General features: G+C 43.6%; 1 protein-coding gene across 1 annotated transcript; it reads left to right on the top strand.

Annotated features, from left to right (window-relative positions):
* Positions 1–1,004: 1,004 nt before the first annotated feature.
* timp2a (TIMP metallopeptidase inhibitor 2a) lies at positions 1,005–17,212 on the top strand. The gene is made up of 5 exons (XM_024430950.2): positions 1,005–1,463; positions 12,002–12,102; positions 12,200–12,308; positions 12,928–13,052; positions 15,091–17,212. The coding sequence occupies exons 1-5, from the start codon at positions 1,334–1,336 to the stop codon at positions 15,286–15,288; spliced, it is 663 nt and encodes a 220-aa protein (XP_024286718.1). The 5' UTR covers positions 1,005–1,333; the 3' UTR covers positions 15,289–17,212.
* Positions 17,213–22,427: the final 5,215 nt, after the last annotated feature.

Here is a 22,427-nt window from a genome sequence, read left to right on the forward strand (position 1 = left end):
TACAAACATTCCAAAACATGCATCCCGGTTTGCAATAAGGCACTAAAAAACTGCAAAATATGTGGCAAGGAAATTAACTTTATGTCCTGAAAACAAAGTGTTATGTTTGGGGCAAAATCAACAACACATCACTGAGTACCGCTCTTCATATTTTCAAGCATGGTGGTGGCTGCATCATGTTATGGGTATGCTTGTCATCGGTAAGGACTAGGGAGTTTTTTAGGTTAAAAAGAAATGGAATAGAGCTAAGCACACTCCCAGAGGAAATCCTGGTTCAGTCTGCTTTCCAACAGTAACTGGGAGACAAATTCACCTTTCAGCAGGACACTAACCTAAAGCACAAGGCCAAATATACACTGGAGTTGCTTACCAAGATGACATTGAATGTTACTGAGTGGCCTAGTTACAGTTTGGACTAAAATTGGCTTGAAAATATATGGCAATACTTGAAAATGGCTGCCTAGCAATGAGCAACAACCAACTCGACAGACCTTGAAGAATTGTAAAAAGAATAATGTGCAAATATTGTACAATCCAGGTGTCTAAAGCTCTTAGATGTACCCAGAAAGACTCAGCTGTAATCACTAGCAAATATGATTCTGACATGTATTGACTCAGGGGTGAGAATACTTCTGTAAATGAGATATTTATGTATTTCATTTTCAATAAATTTGCTAAAATGTCTAAAAGAAAATTACTTTGTCATTATCGGGTGTTGTGGGTTGATGGGTGAGATAACAAAAATGTAATCAAAATGTGGAATAAGTCAAGGGGTATGAATATTTTCACTGTAAATAAACATAAATATTGGTGGTATTTATAATGTTCTCACTCTCTCTGAATATGCTGATAACGTCAGCAGCAGCTACAGACGGAGAAGAGGGAAGTGATTCAGAAGAGGAGAATATGAGAAGAGGAAAACTTTGAACGTAGGGCTTCAGCGCCTACCGCAGGACGAATCGTTACCGAGGGGGGAGGAGTCCAACATGCAGCAGCCTTTAAAACTCATCTGATCCCGAAAGGAAGAGCACCAGACTCCAGTGAACGGTCGCACTGTTCGACAGTGCATCAGCGGTTCCTTCACGACGTTCTGAAGGTGGATTTTTGTTTCCTCCTGCTCAGAACTGCTAAACTGCGTGTGGGGACCCAGGACCTGCGGTCTTCTTCCGTTATTCTTGTCATTGGTCTCGGAGCAACACACTCATTGTAGTTGTACTCACACACAGATCGCCTACGCACACAGACAGCGCTCAACGGATTTCACTCTCAATAGGGACACTCCCCCTCCCCCTCCCCCCCGCATTTCAAAGGAAGGTAAACAACGCGGGAGAAAATGGCGTTGTCAATTAACGGCGTCCTCTGTACGCTGACCGTACTGATTTTGTGGCGGGCAGAGGAGCTAGTGGAAGCTTGCAGCTGTGCACCCGTGCATCCGCAACAGGCTTTCTGTAACGCCGACGTTGGTAAGTGATTGACAGGCTACGCCCTCACGTGTACCTTCTGTTGTTGCGTCATTACTATAGCCTCTGTCAAGAAGTCTGGTCCTTTAAGGTGTGCTTGCCAGTTCTGTCTGTTTTCCCAAAGTCACCACACTGGTGGCAGAGTTGGTCACTTCTTCAGGGTCTTACTCATTATTAGAAAAAGTTTGTTCCAAATCGGATGTTAGGTACTATATTTATTGAATATGTTAAATAAATTAAATTAAAATGGCCAATTTGTGTCCAATCAATTAGCTTGATGTCTCATCAAATGATATTAAAACAAGCATAAGGAAACTGTTATGTGTTTAAAAAAAAAAAAAAAACTAATTTCATAACAATCTGAGATGGTTGGTGTCATGGTTTGCTGAAATGACATGGAACCACCCTTCTTTTCCACACTGGCTGTTGACTGATGAGAATTGATTGACCAATTTCCAACCTCAAATGTAAGCAGGAGATGATTAGTAACTTTGCTTGAGAGATTTGAAGGCTTGCATTGTCTCTACCTGAAAATTCTGCAGACATATTGGACAGGGTCTGATAGTAATGCAGAGGTGACACATGCATGCCATTGTTTCCCCTAGATTTTTTTTTGCGTGTGGTGGCAAAGAGTGTGACATGTCCCCGGATTTATTATTATTATTTTTTTTTTGTAGAACTGTGAGAAGCTAATTTCTGGTGTTTTTTTTTACTCCAGTGAATGAAGTTGGTGTTGGCAGCATTCATTTATCTATAATCCTGGCCCAATATTGGCAAAAAAATGATAAAGGCTCTTAGCCTGTACATGGCACCATACAATATTATCAGGTAGGTGTGTTATTAGAAATAAGCAAGGTTTTTTTCTGGATCAGAGGGGCTACTTTCCTGCAATTCTACACATTTTGCCATGGCTAATTCTGTGTTCTGATGCTCAAACAAAATCAATTGGTTTCATTGTTTGAGCTTTTTCTGGGGTGATTTCAAGTTATCGAAGATAGAATGATTGACCTTGTGTTTTTTTAATCATTTCTACAAACTTTGTCTGGTTATACTCTTAAGTGTACACTTTCAGTGTTTTTCCATCCCAAAAAGTTATATTAAACAAATTATTTTTGTTTTTATTGATATATTAGTACCAGTCAAGTTTGGCCTCACCTACTCCATTCAATGATTTTTCTTTATTTTTACTATCATTCTACAATGTGGAAAATAGTGAGTACATCAACTAGTAAATAACACATATGGAATCATGTAGTAACCAAAAAAGTGTTAAACAAATCAAAATATATTTGAGACTCTTAAAAGTAGCCACACTTTGGCTTGATGACAGCTTTGCACCCGTGGCATTCTCTCAACCCGCTTCATGAGGTAGTCACCTGGAATGCATTTCAATTAACAGGTGTGCCTTGTTTAATTTGTGTAATTTCTTTCCTTAATGCATTTCAGCCAATCAGTTTTTGTTGTTGTGACAAGGTAGGGGTGGTATACAGAAGATCGTCCATTATTATGGAACAGTTCAAATAAGCAAAGAGAAATTACAGTCCATCATTGCTTTTAGACAAGAAGGTCAGTCTGGGAGAAACTTTAAACATTTCTTCAAGGGCAGTTGCTAAAACCATCAAGCCCTATGATGAAACCGGCTCTCATGAGGACCGCAACAGGCAAGGATAACCCAGAGTTACTTCTGCTCCAGAGGAGAAGTTCATTAGTTACCAGCCTCAAGTTGCAGCCCAAATAAATGCTTCACAGAGTTCAAGTAACAGACACATGTCAACATTAACATTTCAGAAGAGACTACGTGAATCAGGCCTTCATGGTCAATTTGCTGCAATGAAACCCCTACTAAAGGACACAAATAAGAATACTTGCTTGTGCCAAGAAATATGAGCAATGGACATTAGACCGGTGGAACTCTGTCCTTTGGTCTGATGAGGCCAAATTGATTATTTTATTTATTTATTTTTGGGTTCCAACTGCCCTGTCTTTGAGACGCTGAGTAGGTGAACGGATGATCTCCCCATGTGTGGTTACCACATGACGCATGAAGGAGGTGTGATGGTTTGCGCTTAGTGGGACTATCATTTGTTTTTCAACAGGCAATGAACCAACACACCTCCAGGTTGTGTAAGGGCTATTTCACCAAGGAGAGTGATGGAGTGCTGCATCAGATGACCTGGCCTCCACAATTACCTGACCTCAACCCAATTGAGATGGTTTGGGATAAGTTGGACTGCAGAGTGAAGGAAAAGCAGCCAACAAGTGCTCCGTATATGTGGGAACTCCTTCAAGACTGTTGGAAAAGCATTCCAGGAGAAGCTGGTTGAGAGAATGCCAAGAGTGCAAACCTGTCAAGGCAAAAGGTTGCTACTTTGAAGAAAAGCAAATATAAAATATATTTTGTTTGAAGCTTTTTACTTTTTTTGGTTACTACATGATTCCATATGTGTTTCTTAGTTTTGCTGTAGAAAATAGTCAAATTTAAAAACTCCTTGAAAGATTAGGTGTGTCAACTTTGACTCTGTGCGCACACATACAGTGGGGCAAAAAAGTATTTAGTCAGCCACCAATTGTGCAAGTTCTCCCACTTAAAAAGATGAGAGGCCGGTAATTTTAATCATAGGTACACTTCAACTATGATAGACAAAATTAGAAAAAAATTTTTAAAAAATCACATTGTAGGATTTTTAATGAATTTCTTTGCAAATTATGGTGGAAAATAAGTATTTGGTCAATAACAAAAGTTTATCTCAATACTTTGTTATATACCCTTTGTTGGCAATGACAGAGGTCAACCATTTTCTGTAAGTCACAAGGTTTTCACACACTGTTGTTGGTATTTTGGCCCATTCATCCATGCAGGTCTCCTCTAGAGCAGTGATGTTTTTGGGCTGTTGCTGGGCAACACGGACTTTCAACTCCCCCCAATGATTTTCTATGGGTTTGAGATCTGGAGACTGGCTAGGCCACTCCAGGACCTTGAAATGCTTCTTACGAAGCCACTCCTTCATTGCCTTGGGCGGTGTGTTTGGGATCATTGTCATGCTGAAAGACCCAGCCACGTTTAATCTTCAATGCCCTTGCTGATGGAAGGAGGTTTTCACTCAATCTCACGATACGTGGCCCCATTCATTCTTTCCTTTACACGGATCAGTCGTCCTGGTCCCTTTGCAGAAAAACAGCCCCAAAGCATGATGTTTCCACCCCCATGCTTCACAGTAGGTATGGTGTTCTTTGGATGCAACAGAGCATTCTTTGTCCTCCAAACACGACAAGTTGAGTTTTTACCAAAAACGAATATTTTGGTTTCATCTGACCATATGACATTCTCCCAATCTTCTTCTGGATCATCCAAATGCTCTCTAGCAAACTTCAGACGGGCCTGGACATGTACTAGCTTAAGCAGGGGGATACGTCTGGCACTGCAGGAGTTGAGTCCCTGGCGGCGTAGTGTGTTACTGATGGTAGGCTTTGTTACTTTGGTCCCAGCTCTCTGCAGGTCATTCACTAGGTCCCCCCGTGTGGTTCTGGGATTTTTGCTCACCGTTCTTGTGATCATTTTGACCCCACGGGGTGAGATCTTGCGTGGAGCCCCAGATCAAGGGAGATTATCAGTGGTCTTGTATGTCTTCCATTTCCTAATAATTGCTCCCACAGTTGATTTCTTCAAACCAAGCTGCTTACCTATTGCAGATTCAGTCTTCCCAGCCTGGCGCAGGTCTATAATTTTGTTTCTGGTGTCCTTTGACAGCTCTTTGGTCTTGGCCATAGTGGAGTTTGGAGTGTGACTGTTTGAGGTTGTGGACAGGTGTCTTTTATACTGATAACAAGTCCAAACAGGTGCCATTAAAACAGGTAACGAGTGGAGGACAGAGGAGCCTCTTAAAGAAGAAGTTACAGGTCTGTGAGAGCCAGAAATCTTGCTTGTTTGTAGGTGACCAAATACTTATTTTCCACCATAATTTGCAAATAAATTCATTAAAAATCCTACAATGTGATTTTCTGGATTTTTTTCCCCCCTCATTTTGTCTGTCATAGTTGAAGTGTACCTATGATGAAAATTACAGGCCTCTCATCTTTTTAAGTGGGAGAACTTGCACAATTGGTGGCTGACTAAATACTTTTTTGCCCCACTGTACATTCACACATGCAACTCAAGCTCTGCTAGAACTGCCACGGTCAACTAAGTGCTGTTATTGTGAAGTGGAAACGTCTTAGAGCAACAACGGCTCAGCCGCGACGTGGTAGGCCACACAAGCTCACAGAACGGGACTGCCGAGTGCTGAAGCGCGTAAAAGTGTCTGTCCTCGGTTGTCACACTCACTACCGAGTTCCAAACTGCCTCTGGAAGCAATGTCAGCACAAGAACTGTTCATCGGGATCTTCATGAAATTTCCACTTCCATCCGTTTCCATGGCCTAGCAGCCGCACACAAGCCTAAAATCACCATACGCAATGCCAAGCGTCGGCTGGAGTGGCGTAAAGCTCGCCGCCATTGGACTGGAGCATTGACGGAACACTTAATGCTACAGCATACAATGACATTCTAGACTATTCTGTGCTTCCAACTTTGTGGCAACAGTTTGGGGAAGGCCTTTTCCTGTTTTAGCATGACAATGCACCCGTGCTCCAACCGAGGTCCATACAAATGGTTTGTCGAGATCGGTGTGGAAGAACTTGACTTGCCTGCACAGAAGCCATGACCTCAACCCCATTGAACACCTTTGGGATGAATTGGAACACCATATCGCCCAACATCAGTGCCTGACTTCACTAATGCTCTTGTGGCCGAATGGAAGCCAGTCCCTGCAGCAATGTTCCAACATCTAGTGGAAAACCTTCCCAGAAGAGTGGAGGTTGTAATGGCAGCAAAAGGGGGGACAAACCTCATATTAATGCCCATGATTTTTGGAATAAGATGTTTTTGCAGGTGTCCACATACTTTTTTTTTTTTTTTTGTGTGTGGCAGCAACAATTTAGCAGTGGTGGTGAGCTGCTGCTAAAATAATACAGGGGAAACACTGCACACAGTCCCCTGTGAGTTTACAGTGCTTCAGCGTCTGCTGTGGGGCTAGGAGTATTGCCTGGTTTGTGGACGTGGCACAGCAGGATGAGAGGAAGACATAAAGAGCGAGCAAGGGAGGATAAGATGGACTAAGTAGGGTAGTATACATTCTGCTTTAGCGTCCCTCTAAGAACTACAGTCTCACACAAGTCCTCTCTCGCTCTTTCTCTCTTTCTATCCTCCTTTCTTCTTTCCCTCCTTCCTCTGAGGGGTGTAGCTGCGAGGAATGACAGGAATGTTCCTGGGGTTTTCCCGCTCCGCACCAGACTAATGCAGTGGGACAGCAACAGACACACAGACCACTTCAAAGAGATTCTGCTGGGGAAAACTGGTTGTCAATGTTGTTTCCACATCACTTCAGCAACAAAAATAAATTCAACGTGAAAAGATTGGAGTTTCAAGAAGTCATCAACATAAGGGAATTGCTTTTTTTTTTTTTTTTTTTTTTTTTGACATGGTGACATTTGTTGAATTTAAGTTAGTTGACAACTTAACCAAATGTACACTGATCAAAAATATGAAGTCAACATGCAACAATGCCAGAGATTTTTACGGAGTTACAGTTCATATAAATCAGTCAATTTAAATGAGTTCATTAGGCCCTAATCTATGGATGTCACATGACTGGGAATATAGATACCTTAAGGTAGGGGTGTGAATCAGAGAACCAGTCGGTATCTGGTGTGACCACCATTTGCCTCATGCAGCATGACACATCTTCTTGATCAAGCTGTTGATTTTGGGCTGTGGAATGTTGTAGAACTCTTCAATGGCTGTGCGAAGTTGATGGATATTGGCGGGAACTGGAACACACTTGTACACGTTGATCCAAAGCATCCCAAACCTGCTCAATGGGTGTCTGTGTCTGGTAAGTATGCAGGCCATGGAAGAACTGGGACATTTTTAGCTTCCAGGAATTGTCTATAGATCCTTGCGAAATGGGGCTGTGCATTATCATGCTGGAACTTGAGGTGACGGCAGCGGATGAATGGCAAACCAATGGGCCTCAGGATCTCGTCATGATATCTCTGTGCGTTCAAATTGCCATTGACTAAAATGCTATTGTGTTCATTGTCCGTAGCTTATACCTGCCCCTTACATAACCCCACCGCCACCATGGTGCATTCTGTCCACCAATGTTGACATCGGCTAACCGCTAGCCCATATGATGCCATACATGTTGTCTTCCATATACCTGATGCAGGTAGTCTAGCGGTTAAGAGCGTTGGGCCAGTAACCGAAAGGTCGCTGTTTCAAGTCCCTGAGCCAACTAGGTCAAAAATCAGCACTTACTCTTATCCAGAGCAATTGTGATTGTCTGCTAAATGACTAAAATGTACATTTCGAACTGTGATTCATCCATGAGGAGCACGCGTCTCCAGTGTGCCAATGGCCATCGAAGGTGAGCATTTGCCAAATGAAGCGACAGTCACTTATGACACCAAATTGCATTCAGGTCAAGACCCTGGTTAGGACAACAAGCAAGCAGATGAGCTTCCCTGAGACAATTTCTGACAGTGCAGAAATTCTTCGGTTGTGCAAACCCACAGTTTCATCAGCCGTCTGGGTGACTGGGCTCCGACGATCCCGCAGGTGAAGAAGCTGGATGTGGAGGTCCTGGGCTGGCGTGGTTACAAGTGGTCTGCGGTTGTGAGGCCAGTTGGACGTACTGCTAAATTCTCTAAAACGACGTTGGAGGGGGCTTATGAAAGATTCAATTCTCTAGCAAACTCGCTGACTGCAGGAATGTCCGCCAGAATGTCAATTGCACAATCTCTCAACTTGTGGCATTGTGTTGTGGCAACTGCACATTTTTATAGTGACCTTTTCATGTCCCCAGCACAAGGTGCACCTGTGTACTGATCATGCTGTTTAATCTGCTTCTTGATATGCCACACCTGTCAGGTGGATGATTTATCTTGGTAAAGGAGAAATTCTCACTAACACTGCCATTTTATTGGTCACGCAGATATTCAAGCAGATATTGCGGCGAAATGCTTGTTTTCTAGCTCCAACAGTGCAGTAATATCTAACAATTCAATTACTTTGTGTGTATTAAGAATGTATAAATATTTGGCCAAGTAATGTCAGAGTGGCATAGACTAAGATACAGTATATACATATGAGATGAGTAATTCAAGATATGTAAACATTATTAAAGTGGCCAGTAATTTCAAGTCTAGGCAGCAGCCTCTAATATGCTTGTGATGGCTATTTAACAGTCTGATGGCCTTGAGCTAGAAGCTGTTTTTCAGTCTCTCGGTCCCAGTTTTCATGCACCTGTACTGACCTTGCCTTCTGGATGATAGCGGGGGGGAACAGGCAGTGGCTCAGGTTGTTGTCCTTGAACCTTTTGGTCTTCTTGTGGCATTGGTTGCTGTAGGGCAGGTAGTTTGTCCCCAGTGATGCGTTGGGCAGACTGCACCATCCTCTGGAGAGCCCTGCGGTTGGGGGCGGTGCAGTTGCCTTACCAGGCGGTGATACAGCCCAAAAGGAAGCTCTCAATTGTGTATCTGTAAAAGTTTTAGGTGCCAAGCCAAATTTCTTCAGCCTCCTGATTGTAATCAAATTTGTGGATAAAATCTGAGCAAAATAATATTTTTATGCGTATGTAACCAACACTTTACATTGCGGTTTAAAAATATTTTTCAGCGTAAATCAAAACTAGTCATTGAAATTACGTCTCTGCCCAGTGGGATGGGTGCTGTGCACACACACTACTGTACAGACATACACTACAAAGAAATGTATGCATGTGTGTGTACTGTATCTCTTTCTCTCTCTAATGCATTGATCTGGCAGCTTATAACATGTGGCTGTCAGTTTTGGGTACACAAAAGAAAAACAAAGTTATGGACTTCTCACATATGCATGGTATCCATGGAAATGGCACAAACTTCCTCCCATCCTTCTGACCATTCCCTCTATGATCATCTTTCTCAAACATCTCCAGAGTGGCGCAGCGGTCTAAGGCACTGCATCTCAGTGCTAGAGGTGTCACTACAGACCCTGGTTTGATTCCAGGCTGTATCACAACCGGCTGTGATTGGAACTACCATATGGCGGCGCACAATTTGGCCCAGTGTTGGCCGGGGTAGGCCGTCATTGTAAATAAGAATTTGTTCTTAACTGACTTGCCTAGTTAAATTTAAATAAAAACACACACTATTGACTTACAGGGTGGGATCCTCTGACTTTCAAGTGTTGACTCCTCTTCAGAATCCCTGTCCTGGTCATTTTGAGCATACCTCTTAGTGTAGCAGTCCCACCAGGCTCATCAAAATGAGTTAAACTGCAGTGGGAGGCCAAGAATATGCTTAAGCTATGCTCCCGTCCATATTCAGAGGAAATAAGAAGAGGGAGAGGATGGTATGATAGGATGTGTACTAAGCCAGTTGACAGAACACTGAGTCTGTATCCTCTGCAGCCCACACACACTCAGAGTAGTGGCACTAACAGCTAACAAGTGATTAACATTTGTCCCTGGTGTCACACACACCTCCCTGCTCCCATGTCTAACTTGTAGGCAGATTTGATTTATTACGTTTATTTGGACAGGGACAATGTACAACAAAAGCATCACTCCGAAGTGAGAACTCACTGGACACATGACTATTCTACATTGGTTCAATGTAATTTAATTGAAATGACACGGAAACAATGTTGAATCAACCAGTGGGAAGTGACGCATTGCACCAGATTTATTTTACAGCTAATTTTACATCTTTGTTCCCTGGGAAAGACAGGGGACTTCCCAGCCTGCTCCAGCAGGGGCTGGGAAGGGGGAGGCCATGTCACCCCCTAGAACCACTGCTCTGATGGGGTGTGGTGGAGGGAGGGTTGGGTTGGGTGAACTCAGGATGGTTTTCATGGAAAGACATTGCTTAGTGCTGGGACGTATAAGTAATTCTGCATAGCTATGATGTGTATGTGTGTGTGTGTGTGTGTGTGTGTGTGTGTGTTTTAACCTCTTAGCTTTCTCTGCTGCACTCAACACTGGGTGCTCCTATGACCTAGTTAAGAAATCGCAAGCGGGGGAAATGGTGCCTATTTAGGAAAACAACATATTTCCTGCAAAAGTCGTTAAACGGGCAGCAGTCTTGAATCACTTTTACATTTTAGCAGACGCTCTTATCCAGCGTGACTTACAGGAGGGTTGAGTGCCTTGCTCAAGGGCACATCAACACGTTCTTCACCTAGTCAGCTCTGGGATTTGAACCTGCGTCCTTTCAGTTACTAGCCCAATGCTCTTAACTGCTATGCTACCTGCCGCCCCTACACTTTTACCCTGAGCTGAGCGTTCTCTCTAGGGCTGGGAATTGATAGGGACCTCACGATACGATATCACGATACTTAGGTGCCAATACAATATGTATTGCTATTCTCACAATTCTATATGTATTGCGACTCAATACTGTGACTGTATTGCGATTCCATAGTCCAAACAAATTGCTCACTGTATGTCTGCTGCAGAGGGACAAGTGAGCCACAAATGAGTTTGGATCAGTGATGGAAATGCATAAATACTGCAGCCAACTAGCACAAAAATAATATTGCCACATTGTCAAAACGATATATCTTGTCAAAAATAATATCCCGATATGTGATGGTTTCCCTCCAAAATGTATCACTAGTTCTCTCTACACTGTTGTATACCCAGGGTCCTTAGTGCTCATTAGCCTCTGGACCTGAATGAGGTCAGGAAACGAGGGGGGAAAAACTCCCCGGAATGCAGGAGAGGGAGCCAGCCAGGTACACCGCTGGCGTGTGTTTTGCATCAGCCTCAGTCAGCGCCATGTGTATGAACTTGAAGTGGTTACATGTGCAGAAAAGCATGCGAACGAGAGCGGGGGGGAGCAGTGAACCCCTCTGTATTTGTCTGTTCCATGCCATAAAGAGAACCCAAGGGTGTAGAGCAATGGCAGTCACCCCTGTGGAGTGTGTGTCTCTGGTGATTTTACGTTATTGCTCATATTTTCCATTCCCTTCCCATAGCTGAAGCATGATGTAGTCTGAGAGGTCTTTAACACACACACAGGAACTACAGCTCGTTCACACTTTCTGTCCTCTATCCTTCAGTGTCCCTATATTGTGTCCTCTGATTTCTTTCTCTCGCTATTGCTGTCCCTGTCTCTTGCGTGCTCTCTCTCCTTGATAATGTGCCTCAATCACTCCCTTGTTTCAGTGAAGCACACATCCCTCCCTGCCAATATGTGCTAACAAATCGTGATGTGGAGTGGTACTGGCAGCTAGTTCACAACCTGAAACAGTCAAAACAACTTTGTTTTGACTCACTGTATTGTGGGTTGTGTTGGGGTTTATTGATGTAGGAACTACAAGCTGCTGTTTAGGCTGCCTGGGCTCCATCTGCAGGTGGTTAATGAGCTGTACTGTTGAGGGAAGTATTCAAACAGAAGCTTTGCTTTGTTTTGTGTGTATTCTTGATGTCTTCTGACCCCATATCTCTGTCTCACTGCAGTGATCCGAGCGAAGGTGGTGGGGGAGAAGGAGGTGGATACTGGGAATGATATCTATGGGAACCCCATCAAGAGGATCCAGTATGAGGTCAAGCAGATCAAGGTGAGAATACATCTATGAACTTTAACCCCCCCTGACCTGGGGTTGTTAGATTTAAGACCTGTGTTCATCTAACCCCTTACCTGTTATTGTGTTGTAGATGTTTAAGGGTCCTGACCAGGACATTGAGGCGATCTTTACTTCACCGGTCTCTGCTGTGTGTGGTGTTACCTTGGATACTAGTGGCAAGAAGGAGTACCTAATATCCGGTAAGGCTAGTCATCTGACCTGACCAGACGCTGATGACATGGCGTAATGATCTCCCTCCGCTGTGTGCTAGAAGTAGTCTGATCCCAGAGCTGTTTGTGTTCTCGTGCCTACTCCTACAGTTATTGGTATTACAATGACCATAGGAATTGGCAAGACGGCACAAACAGATCTGGGATGAGGCTATGCTAGATGGTGCTGAGTGAGCACAACTGGAGTAGATATACAGAGGGGCATTAGATCATGCACGCTCTGGTTTCCCTACATACACACTCAGCTTAATTACAGGGAACACCAGAACAGGAACTGCTGAGGCTAGCGTTTTCCTCCTTCTGGATTCTTTAGGACTCCGGACGGACCTCAGTATGGTGAAAACCAGTTTCTGTCCGACAAGCATTTCAACAACTCACCCCTCTCGTCCCTCCTCACCACCTCTTCTCCATTTTCTTATCGCTGTCTGCCCCGATCTATAGGGGGGGGGGCTAGTAAAAGAGAAGCTGCTGTCTGATTTCAGTGACTCAGTTATCACGTTTCAGAACCACATCTGTTGTTGCTGTTTTAGAGAACCTTTCTTTCTTGTGCTCCCTCTCCTTCTCTTTCTCCCTCTGTTGCTCCCTGTAGGCAAGGTGGAGGCAGGTGGGAAGATGCATGTGACCCTGTGTGACTACATAACGCCCTGGGAGTCCATGAGCCCCACTCAGATGAAGAGTCTGACTCAGCGCTATCAGATGGGCTGTGACTGCAAGGTAGGGAGGGAGGTGGTGGGAAGCAAGGAGTAATGTGGAAGGGGTAAATGGCTAGGAAAACCAATCTTAAAGGCCGAGTGCAGTCAATTCCGTTTCCCTGTTTTCTATCCTAGTTTCATCAGCTGTTGTACAACTTTTTTTTCTTTTCTTTTTTTCTCCATCTATTTTTATCAGTTATTTCCTGATTTTGTATTTTCAACCAGCAACTATCTAGAGGGCCTTCTAATCAGCAGGTTTGCTTGGGTGGGAGTTTTGGCTTTACAGTGCAAATTGGTTAATAGACCAGTAACAAACCTCGCTGCCAATAATAACAGCTAGTTTTTAGTTTTCCCCTCCCTACTCTGACTTAGCAAAATTCTTGCTTAAGAACAAGTTTTTTTTTGCTAAAAAGCTACAGTGGCACAAATAAGTATATGAACCCTTTGGAAATACCTGGATTTCTGCATAAATTGGTCATAAAATTTGATCTGATCTTCATCTAGGTCACAACAATAGACAGTCTGCTTAAGCTAATAACACAAACAATTACATGTTTTCATGTCTTTATTGAACACAGTGTAAACATTCACAGTGCAGGATGGAAAGTATGTGAACCCTTGGATTTAATAACTGGTTGACCCTCTTTTGGCAGCAATAACCTCAACCAAATGTTTTCTGTAGTTGCGGATCAGACCTGCACAACAGTCAGGAGGAATTTGGGACCATTTCTCTTTACGAAACTGTTTCAGTTCAGCAATATTCTTATGATGTCTTGTGTGAACTGCTCTCTCGAGGTCATGCCACAGCATCTCAATCGGGTTGAGGTCAGCACTCTGACTGGACCACCCCAGAAGGCGTATTTTCTTCTGTGGAAACCATTCTGTTGATCTACTTCTGTGTTTTGGGTTGTTGTCCTATTGCATCACCCAACTTCTGTTGAGCTTTAATTGGTGGACAGATGGCCTAACGTTCTCCTGCAAAATGTCTTGATAAACTTGGGAATCAATGTTTGTCTGATAAGCAGCAAAAGCAGAAAAGCAGCCCCAAACCATGATGCTCCCATCCACCATACTTTACAGTTGGGATGAGGTTTTGATGTTGGTGTGCTGTGCCTTTTTTCTCCACACATGGTGTTGTGTGTTCCTTCCAAACAACTCAACTTTTTCATCTGTCCACAGAATATTTTGCCAGTTGCGCTGTGGAACATCCAGGTGCACTTTTGCAAACTTCAGACTTGCAGCAATGGTTTTTTGGACAGCAGTGGCTTCTTCCGTGGTGTCCTCCCATAAACACCATTCTTGTTTAGTGTTTTACGTATCGTAGACTCGTCAACAGAGATGTTAGCATGTTCCAGAGATTTCTGTAAGTCTTTAGCTGTCACTCTAGAATTCTTCTTAAACCTCATTGAGCATTCTGCACTGTGCTCTTGCAGTCATCTTCACAGGATGGCCACTCCTAGGGAGAGTAGCAACAATGCTGAACTTACTCCATTTATAGACAATTTTGTATTTCCGTGGACTGATAAACAGCAAGGCATTTCGAGATAATTTTGTAACCCTTTCCAGCTTTATGCAAGTCAACAGTTCTTAATCTTAGGTCTTTTGAGATCTCTTTTGTGCAAGGCATGGTTCACACCAGACAATGCTTCTTGTGAATAGATAACTTAAATTGTGTGGGGTTTTTTTATATGGCAAGGAAGCTCTAACTAACATCTTCAATCTTGTCTCATTGTTTGAACTCCAGGTTAGCTGATGGAGAAGTCATTAGCCTAGAGGTTCACATACTTTTTCCAACCTACACTGTGACTGTATTTTTCTTGTCTATATTGAATACATAATTTAAACAATTTGTTTTTATTAGTTTAAGCACACTGTTTGTCTTGTTGTGACTAAGATGAAGATCAGATCAAATTGACTAATTTATGCATAAATCCAGGTAATTCCAAAGGGTTTACATACTTTTTCTTTCCACTGTATTTTTGCCCATTTTAAAATGGAGATCTATTACAGTAAGGTACTTGGTCCTTTTAACCTGTGTATCTGTCTCGCTCTCTGTGTAGATTGTGCGCTGCCCCTCCCTGCCCTGTGCCATTTCTGCTCCAGAGGAGTGTCTGTGGACAGACCTGATGATAGAGAAGCAGGTGCACGGTCGCCAAGCTAACCACTACACCTGCGTCAAGAGGGCCGATGGCTCCTGTTCCTGGTATCGCGGTGTGACTCCGCCCAAGAAGGAGTTCCTGGACATCGAGGACCCCTAGTCACTTTCTGCCCCTACCCCCTTCCAGCTGCCCACTGCACAACCTGATTTAAAGAAAAATGTTTCTAAACATTTCATGAAATATTAGGGGAGAAAATAAGTTCTGTGTGAAAGGACAACATTAATTTGATACACATATAAAATATAACGAGGCAAAGCTGAATGATTTAAGAGAGCTTGGGTAATAATGTACTGGTCCAAAAACAACTCCCAGCTACTACCCCTTGTGTTTGCAGATCTAAAGGGACTGGATATGTTGATAGTATGGTGATGGCTCCACCTAGACCTCTAAATGGTATTTGTCAAATTGCTTACACCCATCCGGTTCCTTCAGGACTGCAAAACACAGAAGGTTTAGAGGCTAGTGGAAGGAGCTAGACAGGGGCTCAGGATGTTTGTGTAGCTATTTAGTGCCACAAGACCTGTCTATACTGGTCGTGTGGTGGTGATGATGTCACATCCCCCTGAGGCTGGCGTCAGGAGGACGGATCATTTCTTGGGGTTATGGCAACAGAGTCCAGGTCAAAAGTAGTGCGCTCTCTACCCCTGTCAAACTACCCAGGTTAGAACGACTCCATATCTATTCAATGATGGCTCAACATTACTTATGTTTCCTCATTCTGTTTGATTTCAAAGCCATATTCCAAGATGCCTTTTTCTTTTTAACTAGTCAAACGCTATTTGTTGCTTCTCATAACCATGCTGTTAGGACCAATCAGATTGATGGTGAGGCGGGACTTCCCAGCTTGTTCTAATAGACATTTGGTAAGAAAGGTGTTTAGTTTTTATAAATAGTTGCATTTCATTTTGTCTGATTAACCAAAGCAGACCAGTCAGACAAATATGGGAATAACAACATTTTAAAAGAACCTTCTAGAATGCATGTCTCACCGGACCAGTCTATGGCATGTGATAGAGATGGATGCCTATGGTATCACATATTACCCCTGCACCCCCCCTTCGATGCCCCTTCTAGACTCAACAACCCCTCACCCCTCCTCACTGTCTCCACCCACTCCCTCTAGATTGCTGTACAGAACCTATGCATATACTTTTTGTTTGTTTGTTATTTGCATCATTAGATCTAGAACTAGAGGGGGGGGGGGGAATTAAGTAGCACTACAAAGGAAATAGGGTGTCTTATGGGACTCAACCAGACAGCCAGGTTGTCTTAACTGCATTGCGCAGGTGATCAGATCTCACAATGCCGGAAACCACATTGAAATGAAATGGCATCTTCTGAGGTCTGAGGCACATACTCCTCAGATCTCAGTAGATTGCTATATTATATTAATTTGGATTTAACGTATGATGGAATAACAGAAGCGCAAATTAAAAGTGGACGTTCGATTTTCAGTACATTTTTGTTTTCCAGTGTTTAACTTTTTTTTGTTCCCCCATCAAGTCTGTCGTTCTCTTTAAAGTGGTGAAAGTCTTCTTGCGCTGGGAGCATGTGAGAGAGAGAATCTCACCAGTGGAGACTACCGAGGACAGCTCATAACAATGGCTGGAACTGAGTCAATGGAATGATGTCAAACACATGGAAACTGTTTGATGTATTTGATCTCATTCCGCCCCAGCCATTACCAAGAGCCCATCCTCTCCAGTTAAGGTGCCACCAACCTCCTGTGAATCTCACCCTTGTATAGATCTAAAGCGGATTGGATGTAATAAACATGGTGCTCATTCTCTTTCAGAAGGCAATCCCTTGGTAATACCATATTTCTTCTACCTTATCCAATGCTTTCAGATATACACGTGCTAAGTTGGTAGGGAAGGGTTGATGGGGTTTTGTGGGTGTAGAGGTGGAGTGTGAACCAGACTATGCATATGTTTAGTGCTTTGTGTAAGTCCCTTGTGGAATTTCAGCCAATGTACAAAAATATACAACAGTATTATCGAATAAAACCAAACCTTTGAAATAATAACTGTCTCTGTGCTGTTGGTAGTTATCAGCCCTTGATTTAGTGTTTCCCATGTTGCACCACTAAAGGGTGGTGACTGAATAGAGATTATCGCTGTTTTGGGTCTGAAAATAGAGCCTGCATCCCAAATTGCACAGAGTACTTGAATCACTTTTTCTGGTGAAAGAACTTGGGTGCTGTTTGTTATTCTTGCAGTGGTCAATGTGGCCTTATGTTGGAAATGCCATTCTAAATGTATCAGAAGGCTTAAAAATGCTAACATAGATTAATACATTTCAAGAAATGCTCTTTTTTTTCTGCTCAGGGAATTGACATTTTGGTGTGAATATAAGTTATGTAAATGGTGATGAATCTTGTTGACAGTGTATGGTGGCTAACATGGAGCTGTCGTCTCACTGGCCAGATTCTAGCCTGGTTCAAATACTACCTCACATTTATTATTGTGCATAAAACTCTCCGTTGTACCACAACCGCCAAATGCATCGAGGACTCGCTAGTCCATTGCTATTCTCCCTTCTGGGTTGGCTACAAGGCCCTCCTCTGCCGCCCTCCCTTTGACAAATCAGATCATGCCTCCATTCTGCTCCTCCCCACTTATAGGCAGAAACTGGGTCTGACACATCAGAATCTATCCTTCAAGATTGTTTTCATCACATGGGCTGGGAAATGTTCAGGTTCACCTCCTGAGAATAGTATCGACATATACACTGACTTAGTGACTGGTTTAATCAGGAAGTGCATAGAGAATGTTGTTCCCACTGTGGCATTTAGAACTTATCCAAACCAAAATTCATGGATAGATCAAGGGGCCCAGGGTTCCGGTCTAGAACAGTTTTGACTGCGCCTACTGTTTTGCTTCGGTACTACAGTTTTAACTGAAAGACTATTTCTATAGACTGTCATATAGAGATGTCAGATTTGAAATTTGTGCACTAAACATCGATTGAATTATTCAATTCGTTGTCACAGACAGATGATTTTTTTTTAGCACTTATAGCCTAAGATATTAGCATTTTATATTCATCCACATGTCTGCCATGGTTTTGGATAACGTGATGTCTTCGCTGATCCCTGTGCACACCAAGTGTACATTTGATGTTAGTCCATATAAACCGGATGCAACCCGGATATAGACGGTCCATGGATTGGTGTATGTGAACATGAGTAGGTTACCTTGAAAACAACAGGCGGACATCTTGGGCAGACAGTCTCCAGTATTTATTACACCTCAGTGGGTTAGATGGCAGCATGGAGCTACTAATCAGTCTCACTGTCCAGGTTATAGCCTGGTTCAAATCTTACCTCAAGTTATTTTTGGCAAAAAACTCATCACAACTGCCGAATGCGTTCTACATCAGTTGAAAAACTTAAGTGTGAACAGAGTTTGGCACCCAATATAGGGCTATCGTCAAAAGAAGTGCACTGTATAGGGTCTGGAGAGCAGGCTGTTTTAGGGCTCTACTCAATCAGATCCACTTTAGCCGACATCCGCATTGCGGTTGTTTTATTTTTTTATTTCACCTTTATTTAACCAGGTAGGCTAGTTGAGAACAAGTTCTCATTTGCAACTGCAACCTGGCCAAGATGAAGCATAGCAGTGTGAACAGACAACACAGAGTTACACATGGAGTAAACAATTAACAAGTCAATAACACAGTAGAAAGAAATAAAAGAGAGTCTATATACATTGTGTGCAAAAGGCATGAGGAGGTAGGCGAATGATTACAATTTTGCAGATTAACACTGGAGTGATAAACGATCAGATGGTCATGTACAGGTAGAGATATTGGTGTGCAGAAAAGTAAATAAATAAAAACGGGATGGGGATGAGGTAGGTAAAAATGGGTGGGCTATTTACCGATAGACTATGTACAGCTGCAGCGATCGGTTAGCTGCTCAGATAGTAGATGTTTGAAGTTGGTGAGGGAGATAAAAGTCTCCAACTTCAGCGATTTTTGCAATTCGTTCCAGTCACAGGCAGCAGAGAACTGGAACGAAAGGCGGCCAAATGAGGTGTTGGCTTTAGGGATGATCAGTGAGATACACCTGCTGGAGCGCGTGCTACGGATGGGTGTTGCCATCGTGACCAGTGAACTGAGATAAGGCAGAGCTTTACCTAGCATGGACTTGTAGATGACCTGGAGCCAGTGGGTCTGGCGACGAATATGTAGCCAGCCGACTAGAGCATACAAGTCGCAGTGGTGGGTGGTATAAGGTGCTTTAGTGACAAAACGGATGGCACTGTGATAAACTGCATCCAGTTTGCTGAGTAGAGTGTTGGAAGCAATTTTGTAGATGACATCGCCGAAGTCGAGGATCGGTAGGATAGTCAGTTTTACTAGGGTAAGTTTGGCGGCGTGAGTGAAGGAGGCTTTGTTGCGGAATAGAAAGCTGACTCTTGATTTGATTTTCGATTGGAGATGTTTGATATGAGTCTGGAAGGAGAGTTTACAGTCTAGCCAGACACCTAGGTACTTATAGATGTCCACATATTCAAGGTCGGAACCATCCAGGGTGGTGATGCTGGTCAGGCGTGCGGGTGCAGGCAGCGAACGGTTGAAAGGCATGCATTTGGTTTAACTAGCGTTTAAGAGCAGTTGGAGTCCACGGAAGGAGTGTTGTATGGCATTGAAGCTCGTTTGGAGGTTAGATAGCACAGTGTCCAAGGACGGGCCGGAAGTATATAGAATGGTGTCGTCTGCGTAGAGGTGGATCAGGGAATCGCCCGCAGCAAGAGCAACATCATTGATATATACAGAGAAAAGAGTCGGCCCGAGGATTGAACCCTGTGGCACCCCCATAGAGACTGCCAGAGGACCCGGACAGCATGCCCTCCGATTTGACACACTGAACTCTGTCTGCAAAGTAATTGGTGAACCAGGCAAGGCAGTCATCTGAAAAACCGAGGCTACTGAGTCTGCCGATAAGAATATGGTGATTGACAGAGTCGAAAGCCTTGGCAAGGTCGATGAAGACTGCTGCACAGTACTGTCTTTTATCGATGGCGGTTATGATATCGTTTAGTACCTTGAGCGTGGCTGAGGTGCACCCGTGACCGGCTCGGAAACCAGATTGCACAGCGGAGAAGGTACGGTGGGATTCGAGATGGTCAGTGACCTGTTTGTTGACTTGGCTTTCGAAGACCTTAGATAGGCAGGGCAGGATGGATATAGGTCTGTAACAGTTTGGGTCCAGGGTGTCTCCCCCTTTTGAAGAGGGGGATGACTGCGGCAGCTTTCAATCCTTGGGGATCTCAGACGATATGAAAGAGAGGTTGAACAGGCTGGTAATAGGGGTTGCGACAATGGCGGCGGATAGTTTCAGAAATAGAGGGTCCAGATTGTCAAGCCCAGCTGATTTGTACGGGTCCAGGTTTTGCAGCTCTTTCAGAACATCTGCTATCTGGATTTGGGTAAAGGAGAACCTGGAGAGGCTTGGGCGAGTAGATGCGGGGGGGAGGGCGGAGCTGTTGGCTGAGGTTGGAGTAGCCAGGCGGAAGGCATGGCCAGCTGTTGAGAAATGCTTGTTGAAGTTTTCGATAATCATGGATTTATCGGTGGTGACCGTGTTACCTAGCCTCAGTGCAGTGGGCAGCTGGGAGGAGGTGCTCTTGTTCTCCATGGACTTCACAGTGTCCCAGAACTTTTTGGAGTTGGAGCTACAGGAGCTACAGGATGCAAACTTCTGCCTGAAGAAGCTGGCCTTAGCTTTCCTTTGTTCTGGCAGTGTCAGAGGTGGGACTGCATTAGAGCTGTCAAAGCCACAAACACCTCCTGGCATTATACCTGAAGCGGACATTGCCTTTGGCAATGAGTCACATTAAGAGAAATCGCATGCAGCCTTGTTTACAAGTTCGAACACTGGAATGTAAGATGAAATCTACAGCTCGATTAGGCTTCATTTATTTATTATGAAAAATGTACTTTACCCCCTTTTTCTCCCCAATTTCGATCTTCTATCATCGCTGCAACTCCCCAACGGGCTTGGGAGGCGAAGGTCGAGTCATGCTTCCCCCGAAATATGACCCGACAAACCACGCTTCAAAACACCCACCTGCTTAACCAGGACCAATGTGTTGGAGTAAACATTGTTCACCTCCCTTTGACAAATCAGATCATGCCTCCATTCTGCTCCTACCCACCTTTAAGCAGAAACTTGGTCTGACCAATCGGAATCTATGCTTTAAGATTGTTTTGATCACGCAGACTGGGAAATGTTCCAGGTAACCCTGTGAGAGTAGTATCAATACACTGACTCTGTAACTGGGTTAATCAGGAAGTGCATAGTGGATGTTGTTTCCACTGTGACGATTAGAACTCCACTGTGACGATTAGATCCAAACCAAAAACTGTGGATAGATGACAGCATTCGAGCAAAACTGAAAGCCGCATTTAACCATGGCAAGGTGACTGGGAACATAGACGTGTACAAACAGAACCAGCTATGACCTCCTTAATTAAGGCAATTGAAGATGAAAACCGACAGTACAGGGACAAAGTGGAGTCAATTCAACGGCTTAGACACGAGACCCAGAAAATCATAGATTATAAAGAGAAAGCCAGCCACATCACGTACACCGACACCTCACTCCAGGACATGCTAAACACCTTCATCCTGTTTAGAGGAAAATAACATTGAGCTGCCGACACGGGCCCCCATCACTCATGAGAACTGTGTGCTCTGGTTCTCCATGGCTGACGTGAGTAAGCCACTCTTTCTTTCATCATCCCATCCTATTCATGCTGCCAGCCCAGACGGCATCCCAAGCTGCGTCCTCATGCCTTTTGCACACAATGTATATAGACTCTTGTTTTTTTCTTTCTACTGTGTTATTGACTTGTTAATTGTTTACTCCATGTGTAACTCTGGGTTGTCTGTTCACACTGCTATGCTTTATCTTGGCCAGGTCACAGTTGCAAATGAGAACTTGTTCTCAACTAGCCTACCTGGTTAAATAAAGGTGAAATAAATAAAAAAATGTGCAGAACAGCTGGCTGGAGTGTTTATGGACATATTCCGTCTCTCCATATCCCAGTTTGTTGTCCCCACTTGCTTCAAGGTGTCCAGCATTGTTCCTGTACCCAAGAAAGTGAAGGTAACTGAATTAAATGACTATTGCCACGTAGCACTCCCTTCTGTCATAATGAAGTGATTTGCAAGGTTAGTTAAGGACCATATCCCTTCACCTTACCCGACACTCTAGACCCACTACAAT

Source organism: Oncorhynchus tshawytscha, linkage group LG01 (genome assembly GCF_018296145.1).
Source record: "Oncorhynchus tshawytscha isolate Ot180627B linkage group LG01, Otsh_v2.0, whole genome shotgun sequence".
In the NCBI taxonomy this organism is placed as follows: Eukaryota; Metazoa; Chordata; class Actinopteri; order Salmoniformes; family Salmonidae; genus Oncorhynchus; species Oncorhynchus tshawytscha.

What these genes read in the sequence shown, in the direction of transcription:
- timp2a (XM_024430950.2), top strand. Translation starts at nt 1,334, where the DNA reads ATGGCGTTGTCAATTAACGGCGTCCTCTGTACGCTGACCGTACTGATT. An exon ending in ATGAGGTCAAGCAGATCAAG is followed by an intron (nt 12,103 to 12,199) that starts GTGAGAATACAT and finishes ATTGTGTTGTAG; the next exon opens with ATGTTTAAGGGTCCTGACCA. An exon ending in GAAGGAGTACCTAATATCCG is followed by an intron (nt 12,309 to 12,927) that starts GTAAGGCTAGTC and finishes TGCTCCCTGTAG; the next exon opens with GCAAGGTGGAGGCAGGTGGG.